This window comes from Aythya fuligula, chromosome 8, assembly GCF_009819795.1.
Source record: "Aythya fuligula isolate bAytFul2 chromosome 8, bAytFul2.pri, whole genome shotgun sequence".
NCBI classification, from domain to species: Eukaryota; Metazoa; Chordata; class Aves; order Anseriformes; family Anatidae; genus Aythya; species Aythya fuligula.
This window is the reverse complement of record NC_045566.1, coordinates 7,926,445-7,950,426: the sequence shown is the minus strand read 5'-3', so window position 1 is coordinate 7,950,426 and position 23,982 is coordinate 7,926,445. Positions and strand designations below refer to the sequence as shown.

Here is a 23,982-nt window from a genome sequence, read left to right as displayed (position 1 = left end):
AAGAGCATTAAAACAGGGATCAAAAGAGAAAGTTCCATACCTGTGAAAATCCAACTTTCAACTTATTGTTTCTATGACCATATTTATTGTATAGGTTAGAGGTTGTATGTTTTCAATTATTTTTTTTCTTCCACATTTGATTATTAAAACAAAGCCCCATCTCTAATGAACTGAACTGATTCAGGAAAATGCAGGTACAAACCATTTCTACTCATGTGAACATTGATCAAAATGATCAAAGCTGACCTTCATCCTCCTTCTGCAAACCTAGATCTCCAGAAAAAAATGCTCATACATCTTCAACCCAACGGCTCCTGTTTAATCCATGCATTCAGGAAAGCATCAATAGAAGTTAACTGGATTTCCTAAGAGATTATCAAGTTTTATTTTTATAATGTTTCTTCTGTACCCTATTAAGCTTACATGTTATCAAACCTTAAAGCCCTCTGCACGAGAAAGTTGAAAGAAAATGCCTCTAGCTTCTACTGATTCTAATGGAATTTGTCATTTGAAAGGAAGGCATTGTCTCCAGAACGTGTAGAACACTTCAATTAGATTAAATGATTTAAGTATATACTATATCCAATTTTTTTCGGAAGTGTATAATATTAAAGGAAGACCAAAAGATCATCAGGCATATGGGCTTCTTGCAAAAGAAATCCATCTGCACTGAACAGTACTTTGAAGATCATATATTTTAAAGCTAGAAAGTAGCTAACTGATCATATTTCACAATCTACCATCAACTAAACACACAAAAAACCACCTCCTTAAGGCAATGCCCCTTCACAAAAGCAAACAACCAACCAAAAATCACCAAAAAACAGAACTTTTAAGAAAATATTTTGATTTCAAAATACTCTGTCAGGGAAAATACACCAGTCTTTAACCATCCCCTCAAGGATTTATTTATTTATTTTAACATCAGTGTAAAACTTCTTGGTTTGTCTCTATTAGGCCCTCCTGTATTATGTTGAAAAGTATCTCATTTTTTTCATGTTACCATATTTCTGAAGTATGGACTCAGATCATAGACCGATGGGTCCCCACATACATGTATTGTCTCAGATCACATCATTCCTTCACCTGCTGTTACCCTAAAACTAAGCTCCAGGACACTCCTGCCATATAGCAGTTTTTCTAATTCTCTTTTCATTCTTGTGCTTCTTCAGAATGGGACAAACCCATGCCAAACACAAACGTTTGCACACCTATGGAATGCGTTTGTCTGACTGTCTTTTGAGAAACTGAATTTTTTTGAATATTCCTGTCAACAAGTAATAAGTTTTGGGAGACCCAAAACATAAAGAGCTTAATTAAGTGATAGCATGAACCAAAAAAAAAAAAAAAAAAAAAAAAAAAATAGGGTTCTTAGAATATCGATCTAGATTTTTTTCAGACAGGAATCAGACATAAATCTGAGATAAATTCAGTGTTCAAAATATCCTGGTTGGCTGGATCAAGGCTGCTGTGGTTGTCTCCTCCTCCAGGTTCAAGATGAAAAAGTAGTTGACTGAGTTCTTCTAAGGTAGTAGTCATTTGACTTCCATGGGAATTTATGAATCCTCAGCTGTGTTGTTACCGTTAACAAGAGCTGACAGTTAAATGCATTTCATTAACAGAAACTAGAATGAGAATGACAAGACTTTAGCAGATCAGATCTGTAATTGAAAGGGTGACCAATGTAAGGAATAAGAACTGTCTGCTGGGATTGTGCTTGCTTCTTACCCATACCAATAACAGTGTACATCTCCTGGATGCGACTTGTCTTTCTTTTACACAAGTTAGCAAAGCATCAGCAAGATGGAGATGTCAAGAGGAAGCCTATGTGAACATCAGTTCCTCCTCTCATGTCAACAGAAGATCTAAAAGTAAACCTTACTGGAAGAATTAAAAACAAAAAAAAAGATTTTAGCAGCTGAAAACGCACAGAAGATTTGCTAAGACACAGCAAAAAGTGAAGGAGATAGACTGGCAGTTTGTCAATTGATTCTTTTCAGTCTTGGAAGAGCAGACAGAAGATCTATCCAAGGACAACTGCTGGGGTAAAAACTTGCTGAGAGTGCTTGCATGGAATGGATATTCTAACTGTGTAGCTTCCTCACTAGCAAGCACTGCCAGAAGATTGACTGAGCCTTGAACATCTGTGGATTTCCAAAACCTACTGAACAAAACTATCTCCAGCTGCACAAAAAGACAATTTAATACAGATGTAAAACAATGGGTTGAACCATAATACTGATCAGCTGCAACAGGGTAACAAAAATCCCAGAGCTAGAATTGAAATGATGCTTACACTGGGAGATGGGTAGAGCTCCACAGTTGCATCCAACCAGTGAAGAACAGAAGAACATGCTGAAGAAACACCTTTTGGGTCAACCTTCCTTTGCAAACCTATCCAAAATCACTGAAAGCTCCCTTCCACAGCTTCACTAAATCTAGAGAAATCCCGGTATCAGTTAATAAATGAAAGTTCTTTAGCCTGATTGTATAGATTTCTATTGTGTTCCCTGCCACTAACCAGAGGGGAGTGGAAAAAACACAAATATAAATATATATATATATATATATATATATATAAACCAACATTACTCATCCTATTATATTTAGTACTTTGTCTTCCCCTGCTCTAACAGCTTGTTTGATTGCCTTGTCCACCTGCTGTGCCACACTTTAACTCTGAAAGCACTTTGTGAAAGTGAGGATCACTTATGATGCACTTGTACAGCAGCCAACAGAATAGGATTGTGGTTTCCGGTCAACACCACAGCATCAATGCATCATCACTCATCTAAGCATTCAGGCTGCCTTGCTGGCCTGATGCAATTGAAATCAATATACAAAATTTATTATTAATAATATAATATACGGCCAACCTGGGTTACTTTGCACACTTTCGCTACATCCTTCTTGAAGCTCTTGAGATTCCCAGAGATGAACACAACGTTATCACAAGCCATTCCTTAACGTAGCTTACTCACTGCTTTACACAGCCAGGTCACAGCTCAGCCCATTCCACAATTAGCGACCAGTTTTTTTTACAAGGAAAACCCGTTCCCTCACCCAGCTGTTACTTGGAGAATCAAATGCAAGGCCTCTGTCTCCCTTTCTTCCCACAGGCATCGCACAGGGGCACCATGGAGAAGTTCAGGCTTTTCTTAGAACCAACAGAGCTGGCAGGCTCCTGGGATCAGTGCTACGTTAGCTTCAGGGTGTTGGGAAGCTCCATCCTTTCACAAGCACTTGGATATCTGAATGGCAGTGATGAAAGGGAGGGGGGCAGCTAAGCTCCCCACCACCACCACCACAGCATTCCAGCATTATTAGAAATCCAGCTGTTCTCTACAAACAGGCAGGATTTACTGTTCATACTTTGGTTAAAGAGACAGATGAAATTCCCCTTCCCCATCCATTATCATTGTATAATCTATACAATTCATCAGCTCAATGGCTGTGTCAGTAAAGAAAAGGGAAGGAGAACATTAGTATTCAGAGCACACGCACCACACAAGACAGCAGGTTTATGATCTGCGCAACCTGAAATAAGCTCTTCTCTTCCCTGGGGACCTGGGTTAACACCAAGTAGCTGCACGTTAAGTTGTGAATCCTTCTATTAATATACATCCTTTCCAGCCTGAAAGGGTGAGAAGAGGCAGAATACCTGTCCCACTCACACTGGCAGAGATGGCTACTGCATTTATGGTTCCAGCTGTGACCAGAAATGTCACTTCCATCCCTTTCCTGACCCCAACCCCTCCATGTCAGCAGAGCACTCTTCCTCCAGCTCCCAGGCACCAACCAGGCAAAGCCATCAGCTGTCAATCAGCTGTCACATCTGCCTCCTCCCAGGCTATCCTGACATCCCCCCTCTGCCTGGCGCCAGGGGCTGCAGGGAAGAGGTAATCTGCTATGAGATTAATTGCTCCCTCTGCCGTGTCAGCACACTTATGTTGGCTGTTGTATTTAAAGGGGGTGGGGAGAGAAATGGATTTCATGGGCAGTTTTTCACCGCATGTCACAGGACATAACAGTTGCATGGAAACAGCTCGTCTCCAGCCCCTGACACCATAAAGCCCCAGTTCTCCAGAGCAGTATAGGCACGTTCAGCCACCCAGCTTGTTCCCAAGCAGTAAAAATAATCATTTGTACCTACTAGTAAACAATAGCCCTAAGAAACGGATCATACATGCAAGATTACTCTTGAACACACCAAAAATGACCCAGGAAATCAGCAGTCACCCCTGTCCTCCGTCTCCAGGGCCTCTGGAATAACTGCACCACTACCACCTAGATCTCAGGCTCCAGCTTCAAAATTACTTTAAGCCCATTACACCCAAGATGCCACTAAAAAAGGATCTATCCCCACTCATTTCTCCCTCCTGTCATCGTTCCATTTTCCTGCCTGCACAGGGAGCCAACTGAGAACTGCTTTGTCAGGCTGGTTTTCTGCAGGATCAGTCCTTTTCTGGCTCATAGCACTGCCACACAAGACCCAGTCCTGGCACAAAGGAGATGACAGGGATGCATGGCCAGGAGGGAAAAGAGAACTGAACTGCCCCTTTGGGTGCCAGCACATGCTTTCCTTAGCTTAAAATAGTTGTGAAACAGTGGTCTCCAATCTCTCTCTACTTCAGCAGAAAAGACTTGTGTACTAGTAGCTAAATTAAAAGTTTCTTTTACACATGCAACCTAAATTTTTAGATGAGCACCAAGACTATTTTTCAAGGGCTTGTGAACTCCTAAGACTCAACACTTAGCCATGTTTCTTTGGAGAGAATCCACCTATGATGATTAACCAACCAAAACTGTATCGTCTGCAGACAGAACACTGGGTGCATCACCTGGGAAGGGCGAAAACAAGATTCTTCTGTGTCACAAAGATGTGCAACAGCCAACATGCTGACCAAGACGTATGAGTGAGAACTTCAGGCAGGCACCTTCCTTTACACACATCAGAAGTGATGCACATCATCAGATTATTTAATGCTGTTAATACAATATGTATGTTAATACAAATGTTATTAGTACAATATTGTTTTAGATAATGGATGCTTATTATTTAGATTTGTCTCAGGATTGTTTTCCTTTTACATGACACTGCCCTTAGGACTAATATTATAAATTATACAGCAAGCTGCCATCATTTTAAGTGCTGCAATTTAAAAAGAAAAAAAAAAAAAAAAAAAAAAGAAAGAAAGAACAGCTGTCATGGAGGAAAAGAAAACAACAAAAAACAACCTATACAAACATTCCCTTAGGCTGCTTTTGTTTTCCTAATAACTTGGATGGGGTTTCCCTCTCCCTACCCACACAGCCTGATTTGGAACAGGAGTACAGGATGTCTACACTGATATGTAATAAACCCTTCCACCATAAACTGAAGGTGAGTACTGAACCATCTGCTTGCAGAACATCATGCAAATGGACCAGAAGCAAGAGGACTCTTACACAGGCAACAGGAGTGATCACTGGCTGCTGGTTATCTGTGAATGGCTGCAACTTCAGAAAACACCAGGGTCTCTGTCCACAAAGCTTTTCTCTTAGCTGCCTTCCCTGACAGGTGGCAGGTAAGCAGTTTGTCTAGGTAAGTAGTCATTGCTTAAATAAGGGGGAGTGGAGTTGAAATGTTAGCCATGATGAAAAATATTCTAAAGGTACTACTTGGGGTGAAACAATCCAAAATGGGGATACAGACTAAGCACATGCTGGACATTCCTGTGCTCATGGATAGAAGATAAAACACCTTTCTCTTTCTCCCTCTTTAATCTGTTCCCCTAAAAGGACAAGTAGGTGCTCTCATCAATGCAAAATTTGAGCTCATGGTCATTTCTACAGAAAAATATTTATTCCCTTGATTTATAGATTACATTTTTTCACTTAATTGTTGCAAAGACAAACCCTGTTGGTGTGAACAGGCACTCAAATATACCCCAGTAAAGCTAAAATACAAAGTAGCCTGGTTGTGTTTCTGGACCAACAGAAGCGTCTAGGATCTCTTAAGGAGTCAGGAGAGCATAGTTGAGTTGCTCCATACTAGACAGAAGCCAGGACAGAAATCTCTTCCAAGGTGACTCACAAAGTGAGGGAGGGATGGAGGATTCTAGTTAAGGAAGAACTTCGTTCAACAACCCTGACAGCACAAGGACAGCTTGAATCCCCACGTAAAGCCTGGGTGTTGGCAGGGCTTCAGGCAGTCCTTACATCCCAGGACGGGAGCGTACAGCAGGGCTGGAGCTGAGCTCAACCTCATCAACACTCCAGGTTCTGGGATCCGCTCCAGATGAATCCACAACAACTCAGTGATACTGCTGGCAGGACCCATACGATGCAGACAAAGGCAACAGCATTCATGCCAAGCTTTGGCTGCTCTTGATTTCTGCAAGGAACAATACCTTTTATTTGGGTCAGTAATTTATGTTAAGGAGGGAAAACTAAAAGGGCGAGGTAAGGGGAAGATAGCCCACAGAAAAATCGCACATGCTCCTGAGTCACAGATGTCCCTGCAAAAGACACTGCTGAGCGCTTCCCTGGACTGGACCTTCAGCAAAGGAGTGGTATCATTAATTTCATTTGGGAGAAGGGAGGAGACAAAGCTTTGGGAATTAGAAGCTGGACTGTCTCCACTGCTAGCAGTTATGCAAGCATTTTCAACACTACACAACATCTGCTGGGATAAGCACCCCACTGACACCTATCCTGCCCATGCTGTTACTGTGAGTCAGAATCCTGCTGGCAACTGCTGGAGGACTCTGGTGCAACTGCAGCTAGGTGCAATGCCTGTTAGAAGCTAACGCCATGCCATGTATAGGCAGGTGCCTGCAGACTGCTAATAATAATAATGATAATAATAATAATAAAAACAAACAAACAAAAAGTTACAGGCATGTCTTGCACCTGTCTTTGAAAATAGCTCAGAAAACCATACCAGCAGATGGCACTTGCGAATACACCACATACTTCTTGGGTTGTGTCACAGCAAGGCTTTCTGAGTCTGGCAAATAGCCTTTCTGAGCAGCCCTCCAGTCTTCTCTATCAGTTCTTAAATGCCATGGATTGTGGCCTGGCAACTGCTGTTGAAGTGGTAGAGCTCAGCTCATTATAACATTAGGCAGAGACCCACTCAGCATGTTTCTCCCTTCCCTCACTTGCAAAACTAACAATAAAACACTGCTCTCATTGCACAGGTATATTTAAAGATAACATTTTTCTAAACAATATTGCTTGGTATCTACATAGTGCCTCAAAGCAAAGAAACACACCATGTTTTTTTTACACAAACTAATAAATGTAGCTGTACAGCTAATCTTGGTTAAGAGATATAATCTTAGATATTATTCCTCAACTGCAGGTGGGGAAACCAAAACAAAGACCTATAGTAAATAAGCTGAAGTTAACTGCAAGTCATCTGAAAAATTTAAAAAAAAAAAAAAAAAACAAAACAAAACAAAACACAACACACCCACAAAAAGAACACAAAAACACTGGAGACTGCTCCTTTATTTTTTATTTTATTTTATTTTTTTTTTTACTATGAGCAAGAGCTCAAATCACCAGAGATACAAGCTAGATGAGAGGAAAAAAAGAAAAAAGCCCAATATATTTACTTAACTGAAAGTAAAGCAAAAACACAAATAAGATTATTCTGACTTAAGATCTGCTATTCAGGAGGGTAGGAGAAGAAACACACACCTGAACTAAATGAATTTTAATTGCAAATACAAATACATCCTAGATGATAAAAATATGCAAAGATGAAGTCAGTGAAGGTCAAGAATAGGGCCCTACATCAATACACACAAACGTTACTCAGGTACAAAACTTCGACTCACTTGGCTGGGACTCATAAGTTGGGTGCTTATTCTCTGCATAACAGCTCAAAGGTAATAATCACAAATGGTCCTATTTAAATAGAAAATAAATAGCCCTGTCTCTTTAAGAACACCATGTCTCATTCTCAGTAGAATAATGGCAGATATAAAAAAGCTATGATTTCAATATTTCTTGTTATGACTTCTCTCCCCGCTCATCTAAAAATAAAAGGCTACTGTCTAGTCCCAGATCAATCTAACTAAAAGAGAAGGGTTCACTTACAACAACAAAATAGCAGCTCCAACACTAGTTACGTATTCATCACATGTGGAAATGGTCCCATAATACTGCCTTCAAGCCTTTGCAACAAGTTGTATTAAATTAGGTTGGGTTTAGATTTTTTTTTTCCTTGTACCAAAAGCAAAATAAATATAGCTTTATTTAATGCTACTAAAAGGTTCAGATTCAACTGGAACCCCAAGGCATGTGGCTTTGTTGTTAAAGCACATATACTGACTCTATTGATTGGTGCAGTCCTCTGTGCAAGAGAATTTGTCACATCAATAGCAACTGAAAAATACTCAGGAGCTGTAATATGGTTTAAATGAGCAGTTACCACATCAATATAAAGAGCATTTTCAATGGCAGTAGATAGGAATGCTTTTGCAAGCCTGGTATTTGTTTTAAGATAAAGGATGGCAAATTTCTTATTTATTTTTATTTTTTTTAAACCCAAGGAAGCTTTTTTAACTAGTAGTGAGCAAAACAGGAACCACCTTAACTGTTCCGTGATCATAGCACTATGAGCAATAAAAGCACAATGGAAAGAAAATTTCCAAGCAGGAAAGGAACAGCAATGATGTAAGCCAGATGGAAGTAAAGGCCAGATAAAACCTTTGCTACTCATTTGCCTCCCCACTCTTTCCTATTGCTCCTGACCACTGCACACTTGTATCACAGCTGAGGATCCATGCTTGACTTTGCTTTTCAGGACCCCAGCCCAGCACCCTGCACAAGATCTGCAAAAAAAAATAAATGTAAGTGTACACAGGAGAAAGACTGGCACAGAAAATTTCTGAGCAGTCCTCAATGCTGAGCGGGAGCTGGGGGACAAAAAGCCTTCTGCCATGCCTCATCCCCTCCCACATCCACGTGGAAGAAAGTAATATAAGGGAATGGGTGATATTAAATGTGATCTAGGCAGGGGCAGGAAGAGCCTCAGTGCCCTGAATCTAAATTAAGAAGACAAGCAAGGTGCAAGAGGGGCCACTGAGAAGTCCATGAAGCTCACAGCAGCCTGAAGGATGCAGCCTTTCCTGCAGCAGGGCAGGAGCTGAATGGCCTTGGACCAGAGGAGACAAAGTGCTAGCACTTACTGTCTGAGGACAAACCAGACAAATATGAGGAAGACAAACCCACTGCACTTTAACTAGGAAGAAATCCCATCAGCTCAGGAAACGTCTGAAAAAAGAATCATGGAAAACTGATAAAGTACCTGGGGGAAAGCACAATGAGCATCTTTAGCTCTTACCTTTCCCTTGGCACCATCCACTGCTGCGTTGGTGGACACTAGGCTTGTGAGGTCTGGCAGCATGGCTGTTCTCACAGACCCTTTGAGGCGTACAGCCTCTGCTTTGGTCATAATGGAATTGAAAAAAAAACACACCATAGGAAATTAAAAGCAAGGAACAAATCTCCATTTCATGGGATTGAAAAATCCCTGTTTTTCAATACTAAGAAATAGTGCTCTATTTTCAGGGGATGGAACATACTCTAAAAATACACCAACTCAGGAAAAGCATAATTCTCTCTCAATCGCATCCTTTCATCCCTTGGGTTAATGTACCACCAATATTTCTGTCACTGCAACAAAATCCCACTGAAGGAAGACGAGAAGCGGCATGTGCTGCAAGTTTGAAGGAGATGAGAAATTTCACACTATCCTGATATCTTCTGGGTAACTGCTTATTTTATGATGACTAATAGGCAATTACTATGGTAATACTGCAATACAACATGTGTGAGGTTTGGGAATGAGAAATTATAGGTAACTACTTTGGACTCATTTCTATGGTAACAAAAAGTAATTGTCATTAAATACCAGTTATATTGCGGCTGTACCTGGTAATTATAGATTTTTTATGCCCAGTAACATAAATAAAACCAATAAATTTATTCAAAAGGTCCATGATTGTTTACTTATACGTTGTTATATAGAATACACAATGACAAACGCCTAATTAGGAAAAATAAACTCCATCGAGAGCTTCATCTTGTCATCTGAGATGGATACTCTGTTTTTCAATTCAAGGCAACGCATGCGTTTCACATGCATGAAATGAAGCTAAGGAAAACCTTCCCACCAGAAAAATAGATGAAAAATAATCGAAAGATTTTATGCAAATGACAAGATGCACATGAGTAACCATGTCTCCCAATTAGACAAGTTGTAAGAACGAGATGGTGTGTGCAGCCACTGTGAACATACAGGCACGTATGTAGGTATAAGCATATACCCCAAAAATGTTATAATCAAAAATCAAAATCAGCCATTGCAATGTCACAACATACAGTTCTAATTTAAAGCTAAACCATTTTGGATAAAGTTCACTTATACTTTTACTGTTGAATGACCCTTCTTCTATTACATGTGAACAGGGATGTTGAACTTGGACTGCTAGTTACAGAAATAAAGTCTACAGAAACTTATTTAGGACCAATTTCAACTGTTTCATTTGATCTGAAGGCAAATTTTCTCTTTACGTTTCAGACTCTTTAAAACTGACCTGAAGAAAAAAAGGCCAGTTCTTAAACAGATCGTGCCATTAGCAAACAATGACTGTCCATATAAAATGCTGAAATTATTCATTTAAAGTGTTTCTCTAGCCTTTCCCTCTCCTTTTTTTTTTTTTTTTCACTTCAAAAAAAATAATTGCAAAAGTCAGCTCACTTCTACAAACAGTTTCAAGTCTTCATGAAACTATATTTTGAGGGGCACAAAATATACCACTTGTCCAAAACATTTAATCTCCAAACTGCTCTCGGTGCCATATGGACTCTGCCACCATTTACAGTGAATTTGGTTTTCCAGTTCTGTTAGGGCTGGCCTCCTTTCCATCCAGCAAATTGTTTTGCTAACCCCCCACAACAGCAAGAAAGTAAAGATTGTGGTGACTTCTAAAATGTCGTACTTCTCACTAAAAGAAGAAAGAATTAGAATTGGTGTGTGCCTTCTTTCTCCCATCCACACAAACTCTGGAAGACCCTACAATCAAGCTAGAAAAATATTCTAGTGATGACAGACTAGAACATTTCAGCTAATTAATGGCTTTAATTTACAGAAGGGTGACACTGTCACAGCTTACCGATCAAAAGCAACACAAATGCCAAGGGTGGGCCTTCGTGGGTCATGCAACAAAGCCTTTAGAGAAGTCAGGATATTTCAAGTGCCTCGTCATGGCATTTCTGTGATACCTCGGTGGAGAGCTGCCCAGACTAAGAAACACATCCCTTTCGGTGCCAGTATGGGGTTTCATCTCCAGAAGGTGAGGCTGACAAATTGGAACTAATCTAAGACAGTGTGGTACAGTCATCTCGCCTGCAGGGACACATTTCAGCATTCAGCTGCAGAATGCCAGCTTAAGAACAAGCTCTCGATAAAGGAAAGTTCAGGCCAAGCCTGGGGATGCACGACTTTTAAATCAAGAACACGTTTTTTTTTCCTAGCCTAACCCCACCTCCCCGGGGACGGTAATAGATTCAGAAGATGATAATGCTATAGCACAAGCTGAGAGAAAAGTCAAGAAATCTCTCTTTGCAGCAGTAGTTTTCCTTTACTTCCTAAAACTGTTTCACAGTTTAATCCATCAGAGGAATGGAGAAATTCAAAAATATACTTATTTTTTGCCATGTTCTTTTGTGAAGCAAAAAAAAAAATAATAAAATAAAATAAATCAAGTCATGCCACATCCCCATCAAAAAGAGTCTTTCAATTTGGATGAGAGCTGAGGACAAATTACCAGCCAGAACAGAGGGCCAATCTGGTAAAGAACCACAGTTTCAGCTAGGACAACCTACGGCTTACTCCTATGCAATTTAATTAACTAGCCCATGTAGCATAACTTTTTTTACCCATTGTCTGTAAAGCCAGTTACACTTAGAAGTACAGCAATACCAGGCTTTAAAGAACTTCAAGTAGGAGATCAAGCCTGTCTTCCTCTTTTCGGAGAGACCCTACATCCTTGGACATAATAAACAGCAGGTCCCGATCATTATTCTGTATGTTAGAAAGAGCTGGGTAGAGTGTGGCAAGAAAAGGACTGTGGAGCTTTTTTCACTGAAGAAAGAGTGTAGTTCAGTAGTTATATTCACAGAAGGGTATGGTGCTAGCAAACCAGCAAACAGCTAGTGCTGCAAGCAGGAACAATCCCAATTAGGCATTCAGCACTTTGGCTTGCAGGTGAATTTACACTCTGAGGGCTCTGCTTCTCTGCACCTAACATTTCAGACAACTCCAGCCAGCTCTGATCTATTGTAGCATAGTTTCCCCATGAATTTCCATTTCTTCACTCTTTTTAGAGAAAAAAGATGGATGAAAGCAAAAATTAAATGTTCTGATTTCTAAACAGTCAGAAATTTCACTGCAAATGAAGTCTAGTAGAGGTGATTTCACCAGCTCTCTTGGTTTGTGTACATAAGCAATAGATATAGAGAGATCCATATTAGTTCATTTTCTATTAGAAGATTTATGCTCTAAAATTACAACCAAATCACAACTTCTATTTTTTTCCCCAAAAAAACTGTGTAGACTTCCCAAACATTCTAAATTAGAGAGGAGGCTTAACCAGTCTTTTAGCCTCATAAGGCACGTTGCCTTTTTATTCCCAACTCTATGCATCTACAAACACACTTCTCAAACACTTGCATATACTTGAATACATCAGTAAAGTTTAGCACCTTGTTTCCATACATCCTGTTATACAGAAAATTGATATTCATTTCCATGACCCACCATTTTAGATCCACCTCAATGTACGTGCAACAAATAAACAACCTTCCTCACAGATGTTCCTGTGCCTTGAGCACTCGTGCTTTATAGCTGTGATATTAAACTCACTTGTTGCTGGTTATGAACATTTCACCACAAGAAAGTCTCTGTAGAATCACAACCCATTTGGCCTGTTCTCTTGAGAACGAGCAACAATTTATAGATAATAAACAATTATTGGTATTATTGTTGCAGTTTTAGCTTAAACTCCTAGACCTCAGTTTACAAGCACTCAAAACAAAGGAAAACAGGTTTCAGAGAAGAGCACAGGACCCACACAATCCACAAGAGTCCTGCATCTCCAAAAGGCACAATGAAGAAAATTCCACCAGCCAATTGTTACCATATTGTCCTGTGTAAATGAGTGATTAGTTTCTGTCCAGAGAACACAAGAACTAGCATATCCCATCCCTTCTACAAGAACTGCTGACACATTCAGGCTTTTAATGGTGCTCACTACGCCTGGGATTTCAGAGGACAGCCAAGTGCATCCAACAGTACACTTTGCCAATTGTACAAAGCTGTGTGCTGGTGGGGTAAAAGAAACTCTCTCACACTGGCGGGAGATCAATTTACAAACTCAAGCATGAGGTTTAATTACCCATTTCATTATCTTAGCTTGCATAGCTCTGAATGTGCACCTTCAATGAACCAAAGAAACAGTAGCTGCTGCTTTGAGAAAGAGGGAGATAACAGGAAGTAGAAGTTCAAATGACTAAAGCTGCTCTCGCTGCCTATGGCACCACAAACCTTGTTTGCAAAACAAGGAGGATTGTCCCCAGATGATACACCTGTGTTATACCATGCTGCACTGAGGAAATCTGAAAGTCCTATTTATGTGCTAATCCGAAAAAAGACCAAAAGAGATGAAACAGTCTTATCTAACCAATCACATAGAAGCCACAGAGCTAAAATTTCAAATACTAGCAATTGATCCTTAGAGACTTTTTTAAAAAATTTATCCAGCAAATTCAGGCAAGTAAATTGTGATGTGCTTGTGGATTTTGTATGAGCAGGAAATAAAGTGTTTGCTGTAAATTATTCACTCAGCCCTAGTTAACTACAATGCCGGCACATTACTAGGCTTTTTAATATTCTTCTCAAGATAATAGGTAGCATTTTGCTTATTATCCTGTTTTTAAGTTATTAGTTACATTAGGCTTTTTGTAAACAAAGTGAAGAATTGCAAGAAAATCAAATGCTTTTCCAACTACTTCATTAAAAGTCCTTTTAGTTCAGAAGGGTTGAAATTTCTGCATCTCATAAAAGGCTGAAACAATAGCATATCATCAGCAATTCCAACTGAATTCACATGCCTTTTTATAATACTTGGGTTCCCAGATGGCTTTTCAGGTTATGAGCCATATACGTGTCTAAAGCTACATGTCTCCGAAAAGGTATAAATAACAATGCAGGAGAAAAACCTACAGGGCAGGAGAATTTATGGTATGAAAAGAAAGCTACTTAATTGCAACTGGAGTTTCCTCAGTGCAAGGCACCTGCACCACAGTAATGTAGTGTGACATGGTACAGCCATTTAAGGGCTTTATTCCCGTAAACTGACATAGAATTTATGATAAATTTGAGATGCCACTACAGTGATATTGCTCTGCTTTTGGATTACTTGAGTTGAGGGAGTATCAGTGTAGCTGGAGGGAGACCATGTATCCTTGGAAGTTTCACATATAAAACATGTACATAAACAACGTGAAATTACCCAGGTAATTCTCTACTACTTCAGTTTAGTAAGAAGCAAAACATAGGAGGGCTAAGAACCACATATCAAAACAAAGAACAGAACCAGCTACACCAAACTGCATCTTTTAACTTCTTCCTCAATGGTCTCCCCTTCCACACAATAATCCAGTTTTATTCTGCTTAGCAATGCAATACCTAATTAGATCAAAGCTCAAAGTAGCCTGGCTTCAGCGTACTGTGTTTAGTCTTGCACTGTAAGCAAAACCACGTACAGTATATTACAGTTCTCTGAAGAAGCCCCTGAGAAATATGTGGTAGATGTAATTGCCCCCACAAACAAATCATCAGCTAATCAACTGCTTTTCATTATCACCTCCAGCAGCACATCTATTTTGTAAATAAACACATTAAGAGCAAACAATTTTAGGGAAAACAAAAGATTATCTGAATACATTCTCAATAGCGGAGGAGGTAAAGCAGTTATTCAAATACTAAAAGGAAGCAAAATTAGCATAGGGTGGATGATTATTCCATTCCATGTATCACTATCTATTACAGTACAATAATAGTTTGAAATCTGTGACTTTATAATAGATGATCTGGGTAGTTGAAGGAAACTGTGATTGACTGACACATTTACATAGAGGCTGATGAGCAGCATAATGAATGCATTCATAAAACACAGCTAAGGTCTAACTCTAAGCTGACTTTAGCTCCCATATCTACAGGTGGGTTGCAGAGCAAATATCCTGCTGCCTTGGAGAGTTGCCCTCTACCTCCTGAAGCAAGTAAATTTGTCATTGAGTCCCCTTATTCGATGGGAACTTCAGAAAGCTTACAGTCATGTGAAAACCTCCACTTTAATAGAAATGAAATGAAACTAGCCATACAGTGACAAAACAGGACAGGGTATATAAGGTAGATATAAAAATATGCAAATTCATAGTCCACACCATACCTGTAATTTCCTAGGTATACTCCATCAGGATTGAGCATAGGTGCAATCTTGAATACCAGGTGGTCTCTCAGTACTTTTGCAATAGGATGCTGGCTCACAAGGAAATCAATTATACCTGAGAAAAATGAAATGTGAGTTTGAAGAGGGAGGTTTACAGCGTCAACAGTTTCCAGGTATTTATACGAAAATTCACACAAACAATTAAAATGATCATTCCTCTTGATTCCTGGCAACACCCCTTCTTCCAGCAGAACCACTTGCAATAATTTGGCCCTTTTCACCTTCTAAAATACTCCAGAAATAAAAACTTTAAGGATAAATAACTTTAGTCCCTCCTGATAACACAAGTACAGTATAGACAAAATATCAAATGCAGCCAAGCTTCCACGGAGGGACAAGTTACTGCTCATCAGTTGAGCCACAATAACAAAACATCCCTCCTTGTAAGTGGTGAAACGGTGATGTAAAAATTACTTCTAACACCTCACGTAGCCAACACATCTGTGGGCTCATACTCAGTTCACTAGTAGCAATTTGTTGAGCTGAGGCACCTCAAAATTTTTTTGAGCATGTGTCTAGACCTACCCTTGATACGTGAACACAGGGATCAGGTCATCTGAATGTGTAAGAGTTATAAGATGTCCCACTATTTCTGGGAGAGTTACATAAACTCTATACCAGGCACAGGGGAAACTGTGGGGTTGTTAGACTAGAATTGATAAGGTCAGATTCTTCACTTGCTTTACACCTGTTAAAAACAGGAGTAACTCCACTTCAACAATGCAGCTCCCTTACCCTAGAACCAAGGCAAGCGATGGGGGAAACAGATCCTAAGTGCTCTTCTGCAGGGCACAGTCAGCACCAGATCCCACGGGAGCTCTTGCCTCCGGGCCCAGTGCTCAGGAGCAACTGAACAACCCTGAGCTCCCAGGCTGGAGCAGGAGGCAGGCTGTTGGATTCATTGCTTATTCTCCCACTGAGTTGGTACCGACAGAAATAGCTTCCAGGGAATGAATGTCTGGATAAATTGAGTTCCTGTGTAATCTCAGGACACCCACAGATAGGTCATGACAATTTGCTATTTATTGTGAGGTCCATCCTGTGAAGCAGGAACCATTTACTGAATTTCCCCAGAATAAATCAATCACTATGCTCTAGTAACTGGATAAAATTAAGCAGAGGGAAATTAAGGCTGATCATCAGTAAAATTTCACTAATGGCAATCTCTATTAGACTGTGGAATTGTCTCTCCAGGGGAAGAGTGGAACCCCGTCATCAGAAACGTTTAGTGCTGGACAGGGCAAAGCCCTAGGGAGTAGATATAACAAGCAGTAATTCAGCACAGAAGAGATGGCATGGCTGACTAGCTGACTTCAGAAAGTTTACTATAGACTTGATTTTTTGATGCAATCAATACTTTTACAAACATACAAACTAAAACCCAGGTACACGCCAGGTTAAACACACTTGCTTGTATCTTGGCTGAAGCACACAATAAAAATGGGACCAAAATCTCACATTCTGGACTGCTCCTTCATTTGGCCTATTTCCTAAGGCCCACTTTGTGTTTCAAATATTAACAAATCTGAACCAATGCTGTTGTTGGAATGAATTCTAATTTACTGAGGCATAAGTGAGGAAAAAAGAGGTTTGTGAAATATCTAAGATGATCGAGGTATAACTGACTCTAAACATCAGCAATTTTTTCATCTATTAGTGATTAATCCTGAAGAGGAGAAAGTCCCTTTCTGTAAGCAGGTCTTCCACTTGAAAAGAGATTAAACCTGAATTTCTGAGGCAAATTAGCATATACATAATTATATTGCTCAGGAAATGTTTCTGCTGTTACCTCCTCCCAACAAAGGAAACTGAACATCATTCTGCTTTTTGGCTGGTGTTGTGTCTTTTGTTCATTATACAACAGCAAGAACAAGAAGAAACGACAGGGACACAGCTGGACCCCAAATAACCAGGTTGCCTGTATGCAAACATGAAAGACTTAGCTATATTAAACTGCTGCTCTGACTGTTCTCTGGCAGTGTCTAAAACGTAATCCACAGTAAGCACACCTGGAGGGCTCAAAACTACTTAAAGGAATACAACCCTGAGCTTAGGTCATGGCTTCTGGAGACACTACACTGATTTTAGCTTTAAAGAGCTTGCAACTAGATTCAAAACCCTGAAGCAGTTCATGTCTTCTAAATGACATGGAAGAGTTCATTTCCCAGAGATCAGTATGTCCAGAACATGCTCCACCCAGGTCACACATGAGCTATCACAGAGGCCACAACAGTTGTATAAATGTTGCACTAGGGCTCTGTTAATTTGAAAAAGTATGACCTTCTACTTCACCACAGACCTTGATGGGATATGACTGCCAGGAGATGTGGTGGTGCACCAAGTGGGTACTTGCAACAGCTCTTCATACAGCAGGAGCCTTGGGGACAGCATAATTGCTCTTCATTCACGTGACAACAGGAGAGCCCAATGTCTTGGGGTTTTTCTCTGGCTTTAACCAGTCTTGTCTGGATGCTACTCACTTTCCTTCTGTTACTGCTGCAGCCACACTCAAAGCTTGGCAAAGGCATCACGGTAACTAGAAGCTGCAGTTTTCAGCCTTGCACAGGGAAATACTATTCCTTAACCAAGAACATGCTGTAACATGAAAGGCTCTGTATAAACATGTTCAAAAGTTCTCCAATTAAAAGAAACAAGCCAATATAGCTTGAGTGTTCGCTCTTCACAAAAATGAAGAGGACTGACCTTGGACACTCAACAGCTGGGTGGCAAAAGAGACCCAGCATCTCCCAATATGCCCTCAGTCTGTTAGGAGGTACTGCATTCACAGTCCTCCATTTGAAGGAGATTTACTTTATTTTCTTATTTAGAAGACTATTGCTTAAACCTGAGCAAGTATTACCCCATGATAGAAGAAGCAAGAGAAAAAGAATCGACTCACAGAAATCTAACCTGGACAAAGGCAGTTCCAAAGAAAAAAAGAAGCATCAGGTAAAAATGTACATCTATGTATATGAACTTCACCATACAAATATTGTAAGCATCCAAATAATCAATACAATTAGCATAAACTTTTGTCTTTCAGAGGAATCTGATGGTCTCCAGATCGATAACATTTAAAGTAAAAAAGACAGATATCAGACTATTAAAAAATACCATCCCAGAGAACTTGGTCCTCTTGTTAATAAATCAATACTAACTAAATTTTACAGCTTCTATAATCAGCAAGAGACATATCAGTGTATCTCATTAGGCGGGGGTTAAGAATTTGGCAGCAACCAAAGCCCATTTAATATCATTTACTTCAAGGCAGACATGGCAATACAACAGATGCCCTAATTTATTTGTTGATCTTTGTATTAAAATAACAGTTTGCTGGTAAACAGGAAGGGTAATGATGCCAGTCACCCTTGTTAGTGGCTAATAATTGCTTAATTTGTCCACTAATTGACCTGTGCTACTGTTGAAGCACTGGATCGTGTTGCAGGGCATGAAGTAAACAAGGCCACTGTAATGTTACTTTAGAGAATGACTTCTGGAAATAGAACTACTTATTGCTATAAATTTTCTCTTCACAGATGAGCAGATTAATTGGTCTGCCAATTAGTCTGCTATTAAAGAAAAAAAAGGCTGCCCACAGATTGGTTGGATCTTCAAACCACAGCTCAAGTTTGGGTCAAATGAAATAATCCGATCTGAATCAGTCACATCAGCTATGAAAAATAAGACAAGGATTCTTAAAAAACAAATCTCTACAGCTAGAGATCAAGGAAAATCGCCCAGTAGCTGAGTAATGGCTCTTCAAGCATCTTCAAAATAAAACAGATAACATGATGGAATAGGCCTACTCAAGCACATTACAGTGTGCAAAAGTTCTCCAATGAAAAGAAAGAAACCAATATAGATTATTTTAGTATCTGAAAAGTAATTAAAAAAAATATTTTTCAAAAACAAACAAACAAACAAAACAACAACAACAACAACAACAACATGTAATTGTAGATGCTGCCTGGAACCAGAACAGCTCTGAAATCAGCAGTCAGCCATGACATAAGGAGAGGCTCATCCATAGTCCACAAAAAATCAGCTGTAGTCTTTGCATTAACTTCAAGGAGCTTTTCATAGTTGTCGTGAGGGGACAGAAAGAAAGAACTGAGAACAAAGAAAATAGAAAACAATGCTGACAACTTTAAGCCTTTAGATATGCAGTCATAATACTCCCAACATTTTAACAGTGGATTTTTTTTATTTTTTTTTTTTTTTTAATCAGTCCTTGGCAAACACAGCTTCACTGAAACTGTGCTAAATCAGGACCAGACCTTCTCTACTTAGAGTTACTTCTCTGTCATTATTCTTTCTTGAGGCTAAACACATTTTCTGGAATTTTCCTTGCTTTCCGCAGCTCAGCACCTCTGCCTACTCCAACACCAGATCCCAGAAATGTCTGTCCTAAACCAGCTCGTGGTGCTTCATTACCACTCTCTCCAACCATTTCCTCTCATAACGTGGCAAAGCAACCTTCTCTGCTTACCCAGAAAAAAAATCAGCGGAAATCATGCATATCATGCATTTCCTCAATCAACTGCCTTAAACTCTGTTTAAACTTCCTGCCATCTCCAACACGACCTCTCCATATTTACTCCTTCCAAGGCAATCCCTGTATTACCTTGTTTCTCCCTCACCACATCCTTTCACTGTCTGACAATATGTTTAATAGTATAACTATATAATACATTTGCCCTGTTCTTATTACAGAAAATCTGATTACCACAGATACTAATGCAATATGGCAACTGCTAATGCAAACATATCCTGCCCTGTGTCTAGTATATGCCAAGAAAGAAGTGATTAATATCTTCAGACCCATTTCTTAACATTGAGTAGCTGCTCATGTCCTGCAGTCAGCTTACCATAGCCTGCAGGTTAAAGAACATTAACACAACAATTGTGTATGTTCACTGGAAAAGAGTTCTGGATGCTCATGCTTGTATAAAACTGTTTCTCTGTCCTTTAACAGGGCCTTTCAATAAATACAAAAGGCATAGTTGCACATTTGTAGAAAATAAGAATGTGGGGTTTGTCTTTTTGGGATTTTTTTTTTTTAATGCAATGATAAAAACATACCAGATGACAGGCTATTGTAGCTGCTTAGACCTGTGTTCACAGAGCACAAGCAGTAAATTACAGCAAGGCACTGTTTTGTCACTACTTGGGTGTGAAGAAACTCTTTTGGCCAAGGGGACCTTGTCTGTTCATCCTTCACCCTATTTCTTGTGGCCATACAGAGAAAAAATGACAGATGAAGGACAATTCTCCAACCCAGCATGGTGGGAAAGGTGTCATACTCACAATGAGCCCTACATCACAGGTCATAGCAATGCCATACCGATGTGATGGCTACAGAATAGGTACCTGTGCTTCTGGTACAGCCTCCAGTGCTGGCCAGTAGGCAGAAACGATAAAATAATAATGTCTCACCTGAATCATTTCCAGCATTAAATATAACAGCAAGAGGTGGAGAAGAGAAAAAAAGCACGAGTGGTGATAAATGAGCAGACCTGGCTCACAGCAGGGTTATTGACATGATCTAATGTCACATTGTCACTGGCATTGTGCCTACATAGGATCATCGCATAGAGTGATCCACAAGAACAGGATCATTGTAGATACTGACTCCACTCCTTCTCATAATGCTGTTCCCCACCTTAATGCCTAAAAACAGACGGCCAAATTTATTTATTTTTTTTTTTTACACACACTGTTTTTAGAAATATATTTATTGGGACAGAAGGGGGACAAGGAGTTAGAAGTAAAGAAAAAACAAAGGATCTTATCCTAACGTCAATACAGAAGGAATTTATACATTTGAAAGGTGATGCTTTAATTGGTTTGTCTGTCTTTCCAGAAGTCATTCTGGAATTCATGCCAAAAAAAAAAAAAAAAAAAAAAAAAAAAAACCTTTTCATCAAAATTATTAAAATATGAGTGGTGCAGGAGCACTGCAGTACTAAAGCAGACATGCTGGTTACAGTGTTGGATGAAGGAAACCTCAGTGCCTGAAGGATGTCAGTCAACAGTTTCCAGTTGCCAATCCTGATGCATATCTGCAAGCATATGCCCCAGAGTTACTGCAATCACAAGAGAGTGGGAAGATCCAGGGCAGCACATGTTTTTCATTAGCTCCCTCTCTGGCCCTCGTCTGTACACACATAAGTGCAAGAGAAATGCTCTCACTGAGATGGATGCAATACGATGCACAGACATCAGCAAGTATTCATCAGACTCCACCTCTCAGCTCAGTCCCTGCTCCATCTAGTTGGATGCTCGGATTTCATCTAACCTTCCCCCAGGACAGGCTCAGGGCAGAGCTGCACAGACCTGAGGGTGCCACATGGCAAAAACTAGTCAAGTTTTAGAAGATACAAGGAAGTTGCCAGTAGTTCCATGGATGTGAAGCTCTCAAAGGAGGCAATGACTCAATGACACAATTACCCATGACGGGACAAACAGGAGCCAATTAAGACAGGCGATACAGAGTTAGGAAGGTGAACTAGATGCATTCCTAGTTATGGTTCATCTAACATATACGGACCTGTTGGTCTGGATTACCAGGCCTTTTAATCATGGTACAACTTGTCCCCAGCTAGATGAGTAAATACTTCAGTGTTAAATAACATCTGATTACTTGAGCACGGTTGGTTAAAAGCACTCTGAGAAGTCTTTAGGTCCCTGTGGTCATCTCAGAAGATTTTTTAAATCCTCATCCATCACTGCTATTTTAAAAACAAATAGCAACAGCTACCTGATGGAGTGTACACATGGTTCCATTTCAGTTATCTTCAAAGTTTAATCAGCCTGAGCCACAAAAGTTGCATGCCTAACTTTAAGGATTCAGCTATGATAAGCATATTGATTAGGAGAACATCAAGCCATATTATGGCATATTTGTTCTTTTATTTACCATTTCTCTCTCATCTATTCTCTGCTGTAACTCTGTCTCTTCAAAACACAGGATTAAAAGCAAAGGAAATCTCAAATAATGGGATAAAATGAATGTGCAGGAAATGAATGGGTGAATTAGATTACAGCAGATGAAACACTGAGGTCTCAAATGCAAAATGCAGGGAGTTTATTTAATTTGTTACTCTTTTAAAATGAAAATATGCTCACTGACTTGAATTAGTAATTTCCCTGTTTTAAGATATGTTAGGCCATTACAGCTAGGCCTGTTTCCAGAACAGTGAAATAAATGGAAAACAGCCAGTCTCCCAGGGAACGCGCTAGCTCACTGCATTTTGCCAGCCCAGTGAAACAGTGCTAATGTCAGCTCCAGAGGAAACTCTGCTTCTGCTGTAGGGGCTGCGTGCAAAGGAATTGATAACAGCTACCAACAAATGCTTATAATGGCAGAGCAAGGCACTATGGATTTTAACTCAAGTTTTAATGTGCTCAGTAAGCACAGAGTAATTGATTTAAAGAATCATTTTAAAAAAACATACACAGTGTTTGTTTCTGACCTTTCCCCTCCCTCTGTCCTTCAGTTAGCATCACAACTAATCTATCTGGCACTTGGTGGGGCTGAAGCACAAGACCCCACAAAGGAGGCAAGAGGTAAGAACAGCAGTCAAGAGCCTCCCAAACAGATTTTGCCAGCAGGATATAATGTTTGACCCAAATCAAGGCATGCCACCCCTCCAGGTTTGTCCAACATATTCTCTTGCACGCAATGATCTGAGGGGAAAGAAGTCTCTATTGTAGGACCACAACAGAGTGGCAGGTCTCTCTAGACAAATCAGCAGATCATAGTTTGTGAAGACAGTAAGCAGTAATTGCATTACTATCACACAGCTCTATAATTAAACAACGCTGGCCATTCTGGGACCCAAATATTTCAAGTGTTCCAGAACACCCAATGAAGTTATAAAAATCCTCCTCACACTGTTGCATAGAAACAGAAGATGTTTCTGCTGTTAGAGTCCCAAAGGACACAGAGATTACAAAATCAAAGATAATTTGAGAACAACTTGCAATAGTAAAACCAGACAGGACCTCTAGATAAGATGGACCATACGATGCCACTAGACAGGCCTTCTTGCCCATTTTAATGAGTCCGCTGATTAAGAAAGTGTGGGACAGAGCGGTATGGAAAACAGCTTGAATTTACTTACACTGGTACTCCTTGTTTTCACACAAAAGGGATACACTTACACCATCTACTTTTCACATCTCACTCTTTCTGCTAGATGTTTACATTTAGACCATGCAAACATTGCCTCAAAACACTGAACAATTATAGCCATGTCCCAGAACGTAATGCTCTAGATGTATTTCCAGCAGGATGACCAAGTAGAGGTATGGATACAAGTGGAACCAAGTCAAGGAATGGATACAAGTGGAACCAAATCAGCCACAAATCAACAGTAGAAAAGTAGAATCAATTTGCTGCAAAAAG

The 23,982-nt window shown here is 39.8% G+C and overlaps 1 protein-coding gene across 3 annotated transcripts in view; it reads right to left on the bottom strand.

Moving 5' to 3' along the window:
* The window catches only part of BEND5 (BEN domain containing 5), a 923,509-nt gene that overhangs the window by 180,919 nt on the left and 718,608 nt on the right, over positions 1 to 23,982 (bottom strand). For all 3 annotated transcript variants that reach the window (XM_032191937.1, XM_032191939.1, XM_032191938.1), the window contains one exon: positions 15,513 to 15,627. In XM_032191937.1, the coding sequence (XP_032047828.1) occupies positions 15,513 to 15,627 (115 nt within the window). The remainder of the gene's footprint in view (positions 1 to 15,512; positions 15,628 to 23,982) is intronic.